This window comes from Poeciliopsis prolifica, unplaced genomic scaffold (genome assembly GCF_027474105.1).
Source record: "Poeciliopsis prolifica strain line A6 unplaced genomic scaffold, Auburn_PproV2 SCAFFOLD010, whole genome shotgun sequence".
Lineage (NCBI taxonomy): Eukaryota > Metazoa > Chordata > Actinopteri > Cyprinodontiformes > Poeciliidae > Poeciliopsis > Poeciliopsis prolifica.
In genome coordinates, this window is record NW_026562385.1 from 13,616,457 (window position 1) to 13,633,989 (window position 17,533).

Genomic DNA, 17,533 nt, shown 5'->3' on the forward strand with positions numbered 1-17,533 from the left:
AGACCAGCGGGGAAAAAAGAGCAGCTTGTTCATCAGACCTGCAGGGTGGAGTCCTCATAAAACCCCCCTCATGAACCGCCCCTCATTACTGAACCGCCTGAAGATAAAGGTAAGTGTTCTTCCTTCCACAAATATCAGTCTGCAAAGCCCATTCTTCAAAAGTTCTTTGATAAAATACATCACAAATCAAAATATGTTATCTCATCTTATTGGCTCTTTGAAAAAAGACCAAAACTGAGGTAGCCAGAGGAAATGCATGAAGAGACGATGCAAACCCACACAGTCAGATTGAGTCCAGGACATTTTATTCTCCCTCTGGACATGCTGATAAAACTGTTCCATCAAAATATAAAGTATACATATAAAAGTTCTGCATGATTTTCAGTAATATGTTCTAAGACAGAAGAAAATCACACATTTAAAATCAAACCAATAATTTATTTTGAAAAGATTAAAGCATAATGATAAACAAAAAATAAAAAATAAAAATCAGGCTTAATCCAGTATTATACATTTACAGTAAAACAAAATATGTTTTTCATTCATCATACTTGTAACAGTTTGTAGTTTTTTGACTATAACAAGTTATAAAAATGCACTGAGATATCGGTTGTCGACAGGAAATGGAGGATTTTTCTGTTTGACCAGCCAGTCGGAAACTCAAAAATAAATTTCCAGTGTCAGTAAGATGTTTGAATTAATGTCCATCTGTGAGAGTGAGAGTGGAGCAAAACATCAATATGATTCAATAATTTCATATGAACTGAACCAGGAGCAGCAGGGAAATTAAAATGGCTCATTCTTTCCCATTTGAATGAACTTCAGATCCATATTTATAATTAAGTAGTTAAATATGGTTGGTTTAAAACAGAGGCATCTCTGGACTCCAGCCTAGCAGATAACAGGAGGGAAAATGGACGACAGCAAAGTAGCTCTGCTTTATTCTTTAAAGCATTTATTTATGGAAAGTTATGATTCTGAAAACACTGACAGCCTTTTGGAAATCACAGACTTTCAGTTTCCTACACACTGGAAAATAGTGCAGTTATTGTGCAGCTATTGGCCTCTGAAAGATGGAAAAGAACTCATAACTATTTGATCTTTATAGAACAATACAACATTTATTGGAACTGCTCTCACCCAGTGTCGCCTCTGATCCCAAGATAAATATATTGACCAAAAAATGTTTTGAATAGTGTTTTCAGTATCTCCTGATATTATAGTACTTAACCAGAGTCTACAAAATTTTTATGAACAAATCAAAGCTTTACTGAACAGCAAATTGACAACACAATGCTGCTCAACACATCTCTAATACAAAATCATCCAAATTGTCAAGAAATAATACACATCGTGTCATCATTTGAACAAGTATTACATAATATTATGGAATGTTTCAGTTCATATCAAATACATAGATAGATTTGTACCATCTTCACTGTATACACTATGGAGTATATATACTGGAAGAGATATGTACTGTAAACTTCTATTTGAAGACACTTCTTGCTTGAATTTATACAGGAAATTATCAGTTACAAAACAGAATGAAAAAAAACTGCTTCTGTCCTAAGATGTACCAACATTCATAAAGATAAAGGAAAAAATGTCTGTATTGCATCTATTTTATTTAAAAAAATTGAGTGAGGTTTTGTCTTCAGAAGAGCAATAATGATGAAGTCAAACTTTCCAGGTGATCGGAACCGAAAAGCTCCCAGATAAACATCTGTTCTTAAGCAACATTCAGGAAATAAAGCATAGATAGTAACTAAAAATCTCTTCCCAAAAGGAACTGAAGCAACCGCTGCCAGTTAACAATCAGTTTTTAACAAGCACCAGATTTTCTTGTTTGTGAATTGACATTGTGCGTTAAAATCTTCCAGAAGCTGCCAGTCAGAACCATGATCAGAAGCTGCGTTTCCATTGACCACATAATTGCAAAAAATTGGAATTACGAAAATAAATTTGTTTACTGGAAAGTTACGGTTTTTGATCAAAAGCTTTTGTTCTGCGATGAGGTGATTTTTTTGCCGGTATCAAAGTTACTTATTGCATGAACAAACCTATTCATGTGTGAATTTAATTGTGTTTCTTATTTAATGGAAATATCACAATTGCAAAATTGAGCTTTTTTTTTCATTGGCAAAATATCAACAATGTTTTGTTCAAATACGACATTTGCTGTTTGAGCAAAACAGCTGCGAAATGGAAACGCAGCTGGTGCGGCAAATAGAGGTGGGAACGTCAGAAGGAACAACATAGATCTTGTGTTATACACTCATGGGTTATAAGCATATATTTAAAAATGGCCTTCTGGACATTTAAACCAATATAAATACCTATTATACCATTGTGTATGTACAAGCTATCTACAAAAAGAGGGGATCTAGTTAAACAGATCGGGATCAGTGCAACATAAAAGTGTCAGCTGGGAATGACGGACAGTTTTAAAGCGACACAGCGTTGTTAAGGAGCACAACACTGCAGAGTTTCTATGAGAGTCCAAACTGTGTAACATGTCAGTTCTCAGAAGCTCTGCTGCTCTGCCGATCTGTGTTACGGTCTGAGTCCTTGGCAGTTTTGCAGCGTTACAGTTTGTAAAGTCACATAATCAGAGAGTAAGGCAGCATTATGGGATGGCTGAAAGCATTCAGACTGTGACTTGTTTTAACTGGCTCAATTAGTTTTACGGCTGACTCACATTGAAAGAGTTTCTTTCAAATGCAGTTTATGTTCACTAGATTTGTTTCACAAATCCACGTGGCAGCAAATCATTAGACAGACAGAAGAGTTGACAACATCTAATGCCTCAGTTATTTAAATTACATAAATCAGTTTTGTATATTCTGACCATCTGCAAGATCTTAACAATATTATGTCACATGCTTTGGGTTAATAGAATTCCCATGTAAATGATACTCTGTCCAGCTACTGGAAAAAAAACTCTAACTTCTTTATTTCCATCTCAACAGAAGGGTTATACTAGAAAAAGTTGCTTCTGACTATCTGCTGCTGTCTTTGCAATGAAAAAAAATTACATTTCACAATGACTTTACCACCTTACTGCTTCTGTAACATATTAAAAAATGCTAAACTGCATTAAGAAACTCGGTATCCTTAAATATATTACAAGCATACAGTGTCTGACTACCAGCTTTTCCTAACAAAACAACCCTGATCCACTGAGGCATGGAAGGCCTCTGAAGGAGTGCTATCCAGAGGAATACGCTAGCTGCTACACTCAGTTAGCAAAACGACGTGCTTCTCTGTGTTTTGTATCATCACTGCACCAATATGTTCACCACCAGATGTTGCTTGTCTGTCTTAATGAGCTAAAAACCTAATGATTATTCAATAAAAGCCTATTACTGCTGCTAAGGCTGTAGTTCACATGAGCAGAAGCCATATTGGAATTTATGGTGGAGATTGATAGAGCAACACATGGTTTAAATAAGGGTTAGTCTGGTACATTATTATGTATGAATATCCAAGAAATTTGTACGTTAACAGAAAGTAGAAAAATATTTGATATTAGTTGGCAGGATCCGTTTTCTGGCTGAAATGAATCTCTTGGCACATTTTGACCCCAAAAGGTCTGACCTCCTTTATGATATGTAACCAATGGAAAAAAAACAAATCTCTGAAGTTTGCAAGAAAAATGTAAAAATAGAAAGTTCTGAAGTCCTCAGGGCAGTGTTGTAGTCAATACCACCTAAACCGAGACCGAGACAAGACCAAGACTTTCAGAGTCCGAGACCGAGTAAAGACCAAGACCAGCGCTTCGTGCTACATGACACAATAAAATGTGAAATATGATCAAAATTGCTAATCAAATTGATTTGAAAGACTCACATTCTCATAAAAACACCTTTTAAGAAGATAACTTCTGCGTATCTCTTTAGATAAGTAGAACAAAGAGTTCTGCTTATCTAAAGAGAAAATGCCCTGGGCATTTGGCCATAATACTCATGTCAGAAATCACCACTCTCTGCACCATTAAACATAGCAATAGAGCAGTGATGTGCAGTGAAGTTCATAGCTGGTGAGGGACTGACTTAATAATCAGATTTACAAATATAGCCCCCCTGCATCTTATTGTTTACATGAGGAAAGTTTAATGCTATTTCCACTGTTGCAGTCTTGATTGGTCTTGAAATAAAATCCAGAGTCCTCAGTGCCCGAGACTGAGACAAGACCGAGACCATAAAAAAAAAAGGTCTCGAGACCAAGACAGGTCTGGAGTACTACAACTCTGCCAAGACGGGTCTGGAGTACTACAACACTGCCAAGACGGGTCTGGAGTACTACAACACTGCCAAGACGGGTCTGGAGTACTACAACACTGCTAAGACGGGTCTGGAGTACTACAACTCTGCCAAGACGGGTCTGGAGTACTACAACACTGCCAAGACGGGTCTGGAGTACTACAACACTGCCAAGACGGGTCTGGAGTACTACAACACTGCCAAGACGGGTCTGGAGTACTACAACACTGCCAAGATGGGTCACAGATGCATGCACGAGCATGCACAAAGTCTTTCTAAGAAGACTTAAAATCATCCAAAAACTTTTTTGAGACTTTAGTGCACCTGAAGCCAACCAAGCATTTACCATCCAACACACTAAGTTCTGCAATAAGACAGTTTTATTCTACACACACAGTTCCTGCTGTGGTCCAGGAGCATTTGGTCCAGGATGTCTGATCTATGCTATGCCAGATGTCTGTTGAAACTGATGAAACCGTGAGTCTTGAAAATTGAAACATGCGTAGTTCTCAGGTCTTAGAACACCCATGTGACTGGGACCCACTGTGGGTTTTTGGAAACTGTTTCCAGAGCTGCTTTGACTGTGCGATAAGTCTCATCAAGGTTCTCATTGATGATGGTGAGGTCAAAGAAGTGACCAAAGGCGGCCTGGATTTTAGCACTCTCATCACATGTCCTCTGCAGCTCTTCGTCCTGTAACATAGAACACACAGATTGGCTCTCTGCACACTTCTTTGACACAAAATTTTTAGTGCTCTATAAGAGAAAAGGTTCATTTTGCTCATACTGTCAGGGCCTTTGTGACCACCCCAGCCTCTACAGCCGAGTGATTCATCGCCTTCAGCACCTCAAAATCAGGAGACTGTAGGAAAACCACATAGGGCAAGAACTCCGAGGTCCGCAGCACTTTGAGAGACTAGAAGCAACGTACAGAGTAAATGGACACATAAGATTTTAACTAACATTGTATGAAAGTTAACACTTTTCCTGTGATTTTTTTCTGAACCACACGAGAAGCCAGAAGAGTTTAGACCCCAGCTTCTCGTTGGGTTTTCTGTTCTTCTGTTAGATGTTTTTGAAGCTTAATTACACTCAGATGTTTCAGATCCTAAAACAAATTTTAAGATCATGTAAATATAACAAGAGATACTGTCACGACGGAGCGACAGTTTTATCAAGAATGTAAAAAGCATGTTTTCAATAAAGTTTTAATGGTTTTAAAATCCCAAGGAGAAGGCGAATGTGTCTGCAAACCTGTGGGTTGGCATCCAGGATGCAGACGCGTCCCGCCTCCACCACCTCGTGGATGGAGTCAATCTTTAAACCATACAAGTTGCCTTCATATTCTCCAAATTCAAGATAACGGCCATTCTTGACGTCAGCCTCCATCTTATTGCGACTTGTGAAAGCGTACATCCGACTCTCACGTTCTCCCTTTTTAGGCTTTCTGGAGGTGTCTAGATACACACAAAAACACAGTTATTTCAAGATGTTTAGAAGAACCATACTTGTTGTCTTCAAGTCAAATAATGGAATCGCTGAAAGCCGTCGGGTTTCCTACATGGGATGGTGGTGCCGAAGAGCTGCGGATCCCTCAGCAGCAGCTTGGCCTTTAGTCTCCGCCTTCCAACGCCCTGAGCTCCAATTAAAACCAGAGTTTTTCTTTTGAATGGTGGAACCTTGGCCACCTCCTCATACAGCAGGATTTCATGTCTGTCAAACTCTAGGAATGAGATGAATGGTTAAAGGAAAGGAGGTAAGCAAGTTAATAAAAAGGAACATTTCAGAAGGGCTCGGGGAAGAAATGTACATTTTCAGAACTAAAAAGAGTGAAATCAGACATTTACCTGCATTTTTTGTGGTCACATACATCATCTTCTTCTTCTTCTTCACTCCAAGACCAGTGCAAAGATTTCCTGTCGCACCATAAAAAAATAGTTTTACTGTACTGCAGCCAGGCTTACATCAGCTGACTGAATCGTCATTCAGCTGCCTTGTCATACAGTCATATACAAAAATCAGAATTTGTGTTGAAATGAAAATAACAATCTCCAAGCAGAAATTAAACATATTTTCATTAAGCACATTTTTCTGATTTAAGATGTCCATATTCTCATCCTAAGTATGTTTTCATTGGCTGGCAGCTGAATATCATAACGAACAGAAATAAAGCTTGAAGACATCAGTCTGTTAGGTATTAATTGACATAACGCGTTTTACTGAAAGGTGTCACTGAAAAAATAAACTTTTCAAAGTATTCAAATTTTTTAAATATGACTGGACAGATGTTGAAATTTACCAGCAGATGGCAGCAAATCACTGGAGTTTTAATCAGCTTTTTGTTCTGAAGAACAAAAATCTGATTACGCCATTCCCATAAAAACACCTTTTAAGAAGATAACTTCTGCTTATCTTTTTAGATAAGCAGAACAAAGAGTCCTGCTTATCTAAAGAGATAATGTCGTGGGCATTTGGCCAAAATACTCATATCAGAAATTACCACTGTCTGCACCATTAAACATAGCAATAGTTCATAGCTGCTGAGGGACTGACTTCAGAACAAAAATCTGGCGTCTCAGCCGTTCACCTGATTTGGAAAGTCCACATACCTGCAGGTGCCAACTCCACATCCTTCTTCACAAAAGCTTTTCTTTTCTCCTCCAACATCTGACTGGGAATCAGCCCTGTACTTCCACCCTCCACATGTCGGGCCTGAACACCAAGCGCAGCCGCAGAGCAGTGATCAAAATATTAGTGTTTAAAACAAAGACTGGAAAGTTCAAGCTCCTATGAAGGATACTGACGCAAATTTAATTTTGTAGTAAAAAAAAAAAAGAAAAGAAAAAGGACAATTAGAACGTTAAGTAAAATTTGTGTCTTGATTGTTCTTCTCATACTCAAATGTTTCCTGCAGAAACATGAAAATGTTTCCTGCAGAAAAATGAAAATGTTTCCTGCAGAAACATGAAAATGTTTCCTGCAGAAACATGAAAATGTTTGGAGGTTTTGCTTTCCAGTGAACCACTGAACTAGCATTTAGCTGAGTAGAAAGTTCTGCTGCTGTTTCTCTTGTGCCTACTTTGTTTTCTCAAACCTCCAGTCGGTTCTGGTTCTGTTGGAAGTTTCTTCCTGTTAAAGGAGAGTTTTTTCTCTCTCCACAGTTGTGAAGTGCATGCTCAGTTTGAGGAATTGCTGTGAAGCCAACGACAACACGAGTGTTTTGTCTATTGTCGCTGTGTTCTGATCTGTGAAGAGTGACTACCTCGTCTCAGTGCCTCCATGCAATCTGCTGGATTTTAGATTAAAAACTGTTTTTTTATTTGAATCAATCACTCTCGGATTGATTCGGAAAGTGCAATTAGGAATTCTAAATATAATGTAAAATAAATAATAAAGCAGGACATTGCTTAGATCATAAAGTATAGAATTAGACTGACTAGATCTGCCCTTATGGATTGGGTTCATTGTGACCGATACCCAATCTACAAGATTTTTCAAAATTGGAATCGATCCAATATCAGTATCTGGATTGGTCCATCTCTAGATTGTACAGCCTGAACGATAAATTCTACATTCTACAATTGCTTTGTGTGCAAGTCTCTTACCTGCCACCAGTTGACATCATCTTGGTTGACTATCTGAAGGATGTCTCCTGTCTCAAACCTTAAGCCTGCTTCCTTACAAGGAATCAGGGTGTCATTGGCTGGGTCGTAGTCATAGTGACACTTGAAAAACACCTGGACAAATTCAAACAAACAGGAAGCGTTACGTAATGGTTTCCCCAACTCATTGGTTCAACAGGCAATCTGTATAACAAAAATCACAAACTGCAGAAGAGCTTCCAGTGTTAGCTTGTGTCACCTGTCTTGGTGGAATGGTCTCATGGTAGCTCGGCAGAATCTTCAGAACCACAATGCCGCTGGCTGCTTGTAGCTCCTCCAGCAGCACCCTGGGGTCCTGGCTCACATCTCGCCCGTTCACCTGTCAGAACACAAGAACAGTCTGTTCAAATTAATTATTCACAAAGCTCCTCTCTACGATGAAGCTGTTAGGTAATTCTCTATAAACTGTTACATAGAATGAAAAAAAAAGCTCAATGTAGCAATAACGACAATTCAACACTGATGAATACTAACCTCATTTGTTGTGGAGTTTTAGCTTTTTCTAAAATATATTTTCATGCTTTTCTTGTTTATAGTAACAGAATTCAGCATAGGGTTCTATGTGCGTGTGCGTGCGTGTGCGTGCGTGTGCGTGCGTGTGTGTGCGTGACAAGAATATTTAATTTGACTTTCTTTTAATCAAGAGCTAACTGAGGATTGGGTTTGCAAAAAAAACCTGTGACTAGAAAATGTGTGTACAAAACAACGGTTGCTCTGTTTCTCACATGCAACATTACTTAATGTGCTGTCCTTGATTAAATAAATTTAAATCAAAATGACTCATAACTTTGCAGCTAATCTTGCTACATTAACATTTGTCACTTGTCCATGCTGATTTTTAACAGATTCTGAGTTATCGTTAAGGGCCCAGATATAAAAACAGCATTCATCATATCTTTAAACCATCCTTCCGCGAGGCGTCAAATATTTAAATCAGGAGCAGATGTAATGTCACACTGTGTGAGTAGAAGAGAGTTGTCACACACTTTTTAAATTTTTTTTAGATTAATGCAACTTGATACTTTCTGGTTTTAGTCGGTCAGGCGTTCTTAGGGTTGTGTTTTTTTGTTGTTGTTTCACAGCAGTATCCAGCTTTTCCCTTTCTCTCCATAGCAGCTTGAGGAGCAAAACATTGGGATAAATCTGGAAGCCAATCATAAAAATTTGCATGGCAGATAACATTTGAGTAATTTATTTTATTATTCTTAAAGATTTTATTATTCTTTAAGTTATTTTATTATTCTTTAGATGATATATATTATTCAAACGTTATCTTTAAAAATATAGTTAGGTCATTTATTAATTTTTTTTTTCTTTATCATCTTTGCTCAAGCTTTCTGAGGCACCAGGCACCCAAACCATAGAAAGTTTCCCTACTTTGAAAAACACTGATGTAGATTATAGTAAATAAAGTCTAAGAGCTCAAATTCAGAACCCAGAGAAAGGTAGAAATTGGATAAATGCCTCTTTGATGATGTCACCAACATGCAGGAGGCCTTGCTGGTCTATAATTCCTCCATGGAGGATGCGGGCGATCACCAGCTCTCCACCTTCCACTTTGAACGTCACCCCCTGAAACAACAAGCAAAAACTGTTTGAGTGAATCCAGAAAATGCTTAGAGACAAACAATCAACAAATGATAAAACTATAACTGTGTTAGGAGACATAATGTCAAAGATCCAGGAGAGAATCAACCTTACCATCGTCTCTGGAACGTGATTGGACCAGGACACAACCACAGCACTCAGCTAAACCATGTAAGAGCTAGATAATATGGAGGAAATTCTAGATGCATTTTCTAGAAGGACTGCTTCATTTATAAAGGTGTCATGGCTAAGTGTTGCTTGTGAACTTCACCTCAACATTTCAAAAAGCGGATCATTAGTCACAGTAAATTCAATACTTCAACAATTAGTGGAAATATTTTTCTCATTACACAAGGAGAGGTCAGTTTGGAAACGTTTCTCCTTTAGACTTGCAGAATAATGTTTCTAACGTTTATAAAATATATGTATAAATATATTTTTTACATGTTTGTTAAAATGATCTCTATGTCATGACAGTGCAATGAGATAATCTGCCTTTCTTCTATAGATCTGCTGTCATCTGAACCAATAAACACCTCATCAGAAACAACCAATCAGAGCAAGGAGGAGTGTCATAGTGCTATGAATCATCCACATGTATGCGCTGCTCAACCTTATCCCTTGTTCTCTGCTACCCTCCAGCTAGTTCACCATAATGAAGCCATGCCTGCTAAGGCTCGTTAGCATGGCCACTAATGACGGTGGAAAAATGGTTTTCCAGTAATGGTAACTTGTTTCTCCATTAACATATTAAGGAAGTTGATTGACAGACGCTGTTAACATTTAATACATTCACTATGAGATCAGATATTTTTACAAGGAAAAATATTTAAAAGCTGATGTTTGCTATTTGATGAAAGTAGACATGTTTAGCTGGAGCAGGAATACAGGCCACAGAGTTAATGCAGTGATGTTCTCACCAGATGTTCCCCGGCTACTTTGCGTATGCCAACCATGCGTATGGCATCAGAGGGCAGGGCCGGGTTGGTCGTCTGACTGTCTTCCTGTTCATGATCAACACAGTCACACGGGCTGGGAGGCTGGCTCTCGCATGCCTGGGAGGCCACAGAATCATGAGTCTCCAGTAAAGACTAAGGGGAAGAAAAAGACAGAATTCTGGTTTGATATTCAAATTTATCTTTGGTCAGTCAAAGCTCCTGCTTAAAAGCCCTGAAATGCACCTTGGTGCATTTGTGTACATTCCACACCTGGAAGTGAGGCTGTGTGAGGATGCGGGCCAGCTCGGCAGCAGCATCAGAGCACTGCGTGAACGGGTCCAGATCCCTGAGGATCTCCTGCAGGAGCTCCACGTTGTTCTCCCTCACTGGCGACAGTCGCGGCTCCTTGGGGCTCTCCTCCTGCTCCTGACGTTCACCAACAGTGAGCCGGGGTTTAATTCAGTGGAAATGACACTAAGGTATTCATTTTAAATCTCAGTTCCACTTCAAACACTCGTATGCCTCACCAAAGGGCTTTCCATAATGCCTTTGAGGTAGATGAGGTCCAAGTCATTGGCGATGGTGGAGCTGGTGGTGCTGTCACTCATTGCGTCCAACACCTGGGGAGCTGACACACACACACACACACACACGCACGCACACACACACACACACGCAAACATACATTCAGCAGTTGAGAATCCCAGCAAACTTCAACATTAAGTTTAAAAAACATAACACTGTTGTATTCACTTGATGCATAGAAAAGAGCCTTTATGAAGAAAGGAAGGAGGATTTGTAAAAAAAAAAAAAAAAAAAAAAGAACAGACAGACAACAATAATCTTATGGTGATAACTGCGAACATGAAGAATTGTGTCAGGTCTCACCAGGCTCTGTCCTGGTGGAGGCCACAGGCATGGCAGAACTTCAGTCAATCTAAGAGGGGCAGAGAGAGGGAGAGCAGGGTGGCAGAATGGCTGCAGAGTTTAAGCAAAAAGATGACAGACCTGGGAACAAACTTATCATTAGTTATAGGAGCTGTATTTACATGTTCCAAATGCAGCCAAAGACCTCAAACGTTTCGGGGAAGAACGTTTTTACTAAAAACAATGAAACATGTGAGGTGCTTTAGATTCAGCCTCCTTTGTCACCCACACACCCATAATCAATACATATCCAATGCTAATCCAATGATAACTGGAGTCCATGTGTGTCTAATCTAATCTCAGTGCAAATGCAGAACATCAGAGACCAGGGTAGGGTTAGGGTTAGTGGAGACCAACATCAGTTGGTCTCCACACACTATAATGGAGACCAAGGAACCCGGCGACTGATCTGGAGAAGTTTATAGCAGGGTCAGGTTTTACAACAGCATCCCAAGTCAGTCCATCACCTGAACATGGGGAGGAAACTATGAACATTAGCCAGAGAGGCAATCAAGAGGCCCATGGAGGAGTTGCAGATATCAGACGTCAGAATCTCCCAACAGGAAAACAACTAGACTTCACAACTCTGGAAGAGTAGCAAGACGAGAGATCATGCTTCCAGAACTTCATGAAAGTTCTGTTTGCAATTTTCCACAGATCATGTAGAGAAAACACAGTAAATAACAGGTACGTTCTGGAACGCTTTGATCACATGAGACCAAAACCCTTTGGCATGGATGGAAAACACTATATGTGGTGAAAAACTGACCCACAATTCCCACAGAGAGACATGGTCAAGGCAGCATCATGCAAGGGTTTTTCTTTTATTTTCTCTAAATACAAAAGTACATCACACATTTATTTATTCATTTTGAACCAAAGAAGAATTTCAGCAGAATTTCCACTGTTAGCCCATTTAGCAGCAAGTACCTATGCTTGATAGCGAGCAGTGCATTTCTTCAGAGAATAGCAGCTCAGGAAGGATAAAAAGAGGATACATTTTTTCACAGATTCTTTGTCATAACATTCTTCCACAACATGATAACAGTTTTGACAAATATCTACATAAAAAACATATTTTTATAAAAGTTACATACTACAGCTTTAACGTGAGACAGTGAGAAAAAAATGTGGAATCCTCTTTTTATTTGGTGTATTAAAGCTTCTGGTTTCAACTATTGGGAAAAAATAAGCGTAATTTTATTTTTTTTAAAACTGATTAAATCAACAATGTTCTGTCAGAACAGTGAGTCCAAGTCATTGCCTTCAAACAGCCAGAAGTTCTTCATTGGTTCCATCTAGATCAACAAAAACAGAGAAGGAGCCCATACCATTTCAAACACACACACACACACACACACACACACACAAAGCAGTCAGTGACATCGGTGAGAGAAGGCGGAGCGTCTGCGATTGTTCCAGAATGAAGTCTGGCACATACTGATGAGAGACGGGAAAGGGAGGGGCATGTTGGTGTAACTAATCTATACATCACCATGACAACACATTCAGCTACGCTTATTTTGACTAAGTAAGAACGGACCAGGGCACTCTTTACATGTGACGATCTTTGCATCTATCGTTGTAATGAAAAACTGCTGTGAAATCACATGGCTGCCATGGCAACGGCTCCTCCATCAGCTTTCACACTCACATCCCTGCTTACTGCTGCAGTAGAGATTATACAACACCTTAGGCAAGAGTAGAGCAGACTGGGAGGCAAAATGAGGATCTGGAAGAAAAACTGGATTGACTGAAAGGCGATTATCATATCTGTCTTCACAGACTTAACAGTCATCCATGCATGTATGATGGCGTCACAATCTTATTAAACAGTTGAGATCCAGACAGTGATTCTAGGTCCGGCGAGATGTCAACCTAACTGCCTCAAACATCGGAGCCAAAAATCAAAGCTCAAACTTTGTTTCGTAAACAGGGGCCTTTAGTTATACCTCATTAGATAGGCAAATATCTGGATTAATAGAAAAAAATCTGAATTCTTTTCCTAAAATTCTAACAGAATAAAGTTATGGTGATAAAAAAGAAAGACATTAAAAGATAACATCAAATGTACAGAATAATTACGAGCAGAGTCCACCGTGCTACCATTCCACTGACGCCTTTTTGAACAAGGATGCTCATGAAGTTTCAAGAACCTGTGTGTGTGTGTGTGTGTGTGTGTGTGTGTGTGTGTGTGTGTGTGTGTGTGTGTGTGTGTGTGTGTGTGTGTGTGTGTGTGTGTGTGTGTGTGTGTGTGTGTGTGTGAGACTGATGATGCTGAATCACTCTTTACTCCACCAGCTTCCAGCTGAGCTGATGGGCACTGAGTTTCAGTGAAACCTTTGTTTTTTTGTTTGTTTATTTGTTGTTGTTTTTTTTAATAAACTGTGGTGAAGGCCTGGAGGTAGAAGAGGATCGCTGAGACTTGTTGTCAAATGCAGTGAGGTACAAAATGATCTAAACAAGTTCAGTTAAACTTCATCACTATTATATTCACATTTCTGAAACAAGACATTATCTTGAGCATATGAGTTATGAACCTAACAGTAAATGTACTCATCATCTGATAGACACCTTGAAGTGCGGAATGCTTTACTCTGTAGTGCGACATATCAACCAGCACCATTTGATCAATTGAACTTAATGGAACAGTATCATATAACTTAAAATTTATGTTACTTCCAAATTTAATGCCTTGAAATTAGGCCTCTGTTTCTTTAAGAAACTCCTGCTCTTTCTTAAACTCTGCCTCCAGGAAGTCATCACAATATGGCTCCTCTATTATCCAGCAGATTCACAGTTTCACCAGGTGTTTGCTAATTGCTGCCGGCTAGTCTGAAGGAGCTGAGTGGGGGAGGGCTGCTCTGTGAGGTAGAAGCTCAGAAGCATGAAAACTGCAGCTCTGGGAGGAGCTATGCCTATGAAAGAGGAGGAGATGCGCCTTCGGTCCCGTCAGGTGTTTTGCACAACTGAATGGTTGTCATGGAGATTAAAGGATTTCTCAAACATGCATGAAGGAATCAAAGCAACACTCCAGGTATATTTTTGATGACAGAATAACATAAAATGATGCAAAGATCAAAAAAGTGGATTTTACATGTACTGCCCCTTTAACATTATGAATGCTATTTCATAGTAGCTGCTCAGGAATGAACCATATAGATCCTCAGGTCATCAGACATATGCTCACTCTGTGAAGCATTTACTTTTATCACTGGAACAAGCTGCCTGAAAACCTGAGATATGCAGAAACTGATGGCTTTTACACAGAAATGAGAACATGACTGTTTACTACAGCTCCCCCAAAGATGTTTTATCATTTTTATCATTCCTTATCTTTTTAGTGCCTTAAATGTTGTCATGTAGTTTTTTTATTCATTTTTATCTGTTTCTGAATTGCTCTGTGTTTGAATGATATAGTAAAATGATATATAATAGATGCCGATAGATGCATTATTCCATCTATCGACTTTTTCAGGATACAAACGTGTGAGCATAAAAAAGTTATTTATGACTTGATAACACAGAAAACATTGAGGGAAGTTCAGATACAAGGAAGGATGGATGAATGACAACAGGCCAGTTTCCATACTGTGTTTCCTTTTTTTCATACCTAAGGAAAACAAATCAACTATAGTTTTCTTCACTTTTGTTCATCTTGCAGTCAGCCATTGTTGTTCTTGTTCTCCCCCCCACCACGCCATTACAGCTGACACGCCTCCACCCACTCATCACGGCGCCGCCTCCATTCATCTCCCACCGCCACCCATCTGCTCTGCTGAGCCATGAAACAAATGTCGCAGGCACAGTTAGCGCAGCCCAATAAGTGTTAGTACAAAGGCTTGGAGAGCAGCCAAGCCTGGTTCTACTTGCTCTGCTTTAGACTTTTAAGGAACATAATTATTAAAAATTAGATCTTATGAAGTATTTCACTTCCTATAAGATTTTTTACATAATCAGAAGATGATGTTCTAATCTGCAGCGTGAGATAGAAGTGTTGTTTATGTGTAGCTTGTTTAGATGCGATGATGGTGGGGTGTTTACATTCAATAAGGCCCTTTTACCGCCGACTGGAATCAGAAGATTTCAGAAGATTTGGTAGCTTTGTAGAAAGAGTTAAAGTTAAGAACCTACAGCCTTTAAGAAAATGTTTTACTGAATATTAAAATATGACTTAAGAGTTTGGAATGTCTAAACTCGAATCTCTTTGGCTTTTATAAAAAAAAAAGTCAAAACAAGATGCTGTTTTTCAGTGTCTGCCCTCACAGTGAGGGCAACTGGCTCAGTGGTAAAATGGTTGTTTTGCAATTGGAACAGTTGTTTCATTTTGTAAATGTGGTCTAATGTGGAAACCGATGTGTGTATCTCAGCTCTGAGGTTTTCACTGCCATCGATGGCAGGACAGGAGTGGTTCACTGGAATCACAGAAATCAAGTATCTATATTTACATCATCGCAGTGATTCTAGACTCGTGTATAGCAGCAGTTTTTCATTTTGGTCCCATTCATCCAGTCATACTGTGCACCTGCTTGTCTCTGCATAGTTGTGGGTGGTGTGGGGAAGGAGGTAGGTGGGATACACCATGCAAACAACCATGTGCACACACTCACTCACAAGGACAATTTAAAAGGCCCAATGTACCCAACAGTCATGTTTTGAGATGTGGCAGGATGCCGTAGTACCTGGAGAGAAACCATGCATGCTGCTGGAGACAATACAAAGTCTGAGCTGCAAAAAGAACAAAACAACTAACTGCTGTGTCACCGTGCAGCCAACTATCACATCAGACCAATAAATTAAAATTAAAGAGTAAAAATATGAACAAAACAAATCACATCGTTTCTTGTTTTTAACCACAACATGTATTTTAAAGAATCTATTTTCATCCATCCAACAGTTCAGCCTGCAGCTTGACCAGTTGTCATGTGTCCCAGAGCTGATCAAAGACAGTCCAGATTGAAACAGACACTACGTAAAATTAAGAACCATGGAATCAGATGTCTTCAAGTCTGTGTGGAAATTGAGTTATATTGTTTAAAAGTGCGTGCATCACACTCCCAACACAATAGGAGAGATGCTGAGCGCGGCTCTAATTGGTCTCAGAGGTCATACACAACCAAAACTGACACGCCCACTTTCAAAATGCGTACAACCCAAAGTCTGTCCAGAGAACAAAGAGACTATTTACCTCATTAACATAACCTCAGTGTACAGTCAGACATCACGCCTACAACAACACAGCTCCACCTGCTCTATGAGCATTAAACAACCGAGAGGACAGAATGCAGCAGTGAGAGCTGCAGGTCTCTCGCCGCTCTTTGTTTGGGGCCGGAGACCCAGGAGACCCCGGAAACCCCGGAGACCCAGGAGACCCAGGAGACCCCGTCCCTCCTACCTCTGAACACAGGAGACAGGCTTCCCGCTGGTTGGGGGTCTCGTGCGTGTCTTGTTGTTGTCTTGCTCGTTGTCGACGTTTGGAACCACGACGGTGTCAATGTGACCGAAAAATAGCCGCAACTTCCGTGAAACTTCAAAATAAAATATTCGGACGCCTGACGGTTAAACACGAAGCGCTCAGATGTTGAGCGCGTGAGGCGCACCGAGCTGGCCGAGGCTAACTGTTCGCTTCTCACAGCAACATTAACCTGAACACCGCGCGAGCTGCTCACCCAGAGAGCCCCTCCCTCTGCTGACCTATACACACGCACACACACACACACACACACACACACACACACACACACACACACACACGCACACAACCACATACACACGCACACACACACACACAATCACGCGCACACACCCACACACGCACACAACCACACACACACGCGCACACACACACACACACACACACACACCACACACACACACACACACACACACACACACACTGCCCCTCGAAAACCCACATTTGGCAAAAAAGTAAAAAAAAAAAAAAAAAAACAACTTTTTAGTATGACAACATTTTAGGAGACATTCATCCATCCATTGTCTACCACCCTTGTCCCTGATGGGACAGAATGCACCCTGTACATGTCATTTTATGAGACATCTTCAACCAAATTACATAAAGAAATACACTAATTTGTATAATTATTTAGACTTAGCAGTTAGTTGTGTTTGTGTTCTAAACAAAACCCCAAGGACA

General features: G+C 39.8%; 1 protein-coding gene across 1 annotated transcript; it reads right to left on the reverse strand.

Annotated features, from left to right (window-relative positions):
• Positions 1-288: 288 nt before the first annotated feature.
• On the reverse strand, positions 289-17,012 carry mpp2a (MAGUK p55 scaffold protein 2a). Its single transcript, XM_055036017.1, has 14 exons — positions 16,775-17,012; positions 11,341-11,389; positions 10,980-11,080; positions 10,723-10,878; positions 10,435-10,605; positions 9,392-9,499; positions 8,127-8,246; positions 7,871-8,002; positions 6,875-6,977; positions 6,113-6,181; positions 5,827-5,988; positions 5,520-5,722; positions 5,053-5,181; positions 289-4,958 (listed from the first exon to the last, which is right to left on the reverse strand). Exons 2-14 carry the CDS (start codon positions 11,369-11,371, stop codon positions 4,782-4,784), a joined length of 1,662 nt encoding a protein of 553 aa, XP_054891992.1. The 5' UTR covers positions 11,372-11,389; positions 16,775-17,012; the 3' UTR covers positions 289-4,781.
• Between the last annotated feature and the right edge of the window lie 521 nt (positions 17,013-17,533).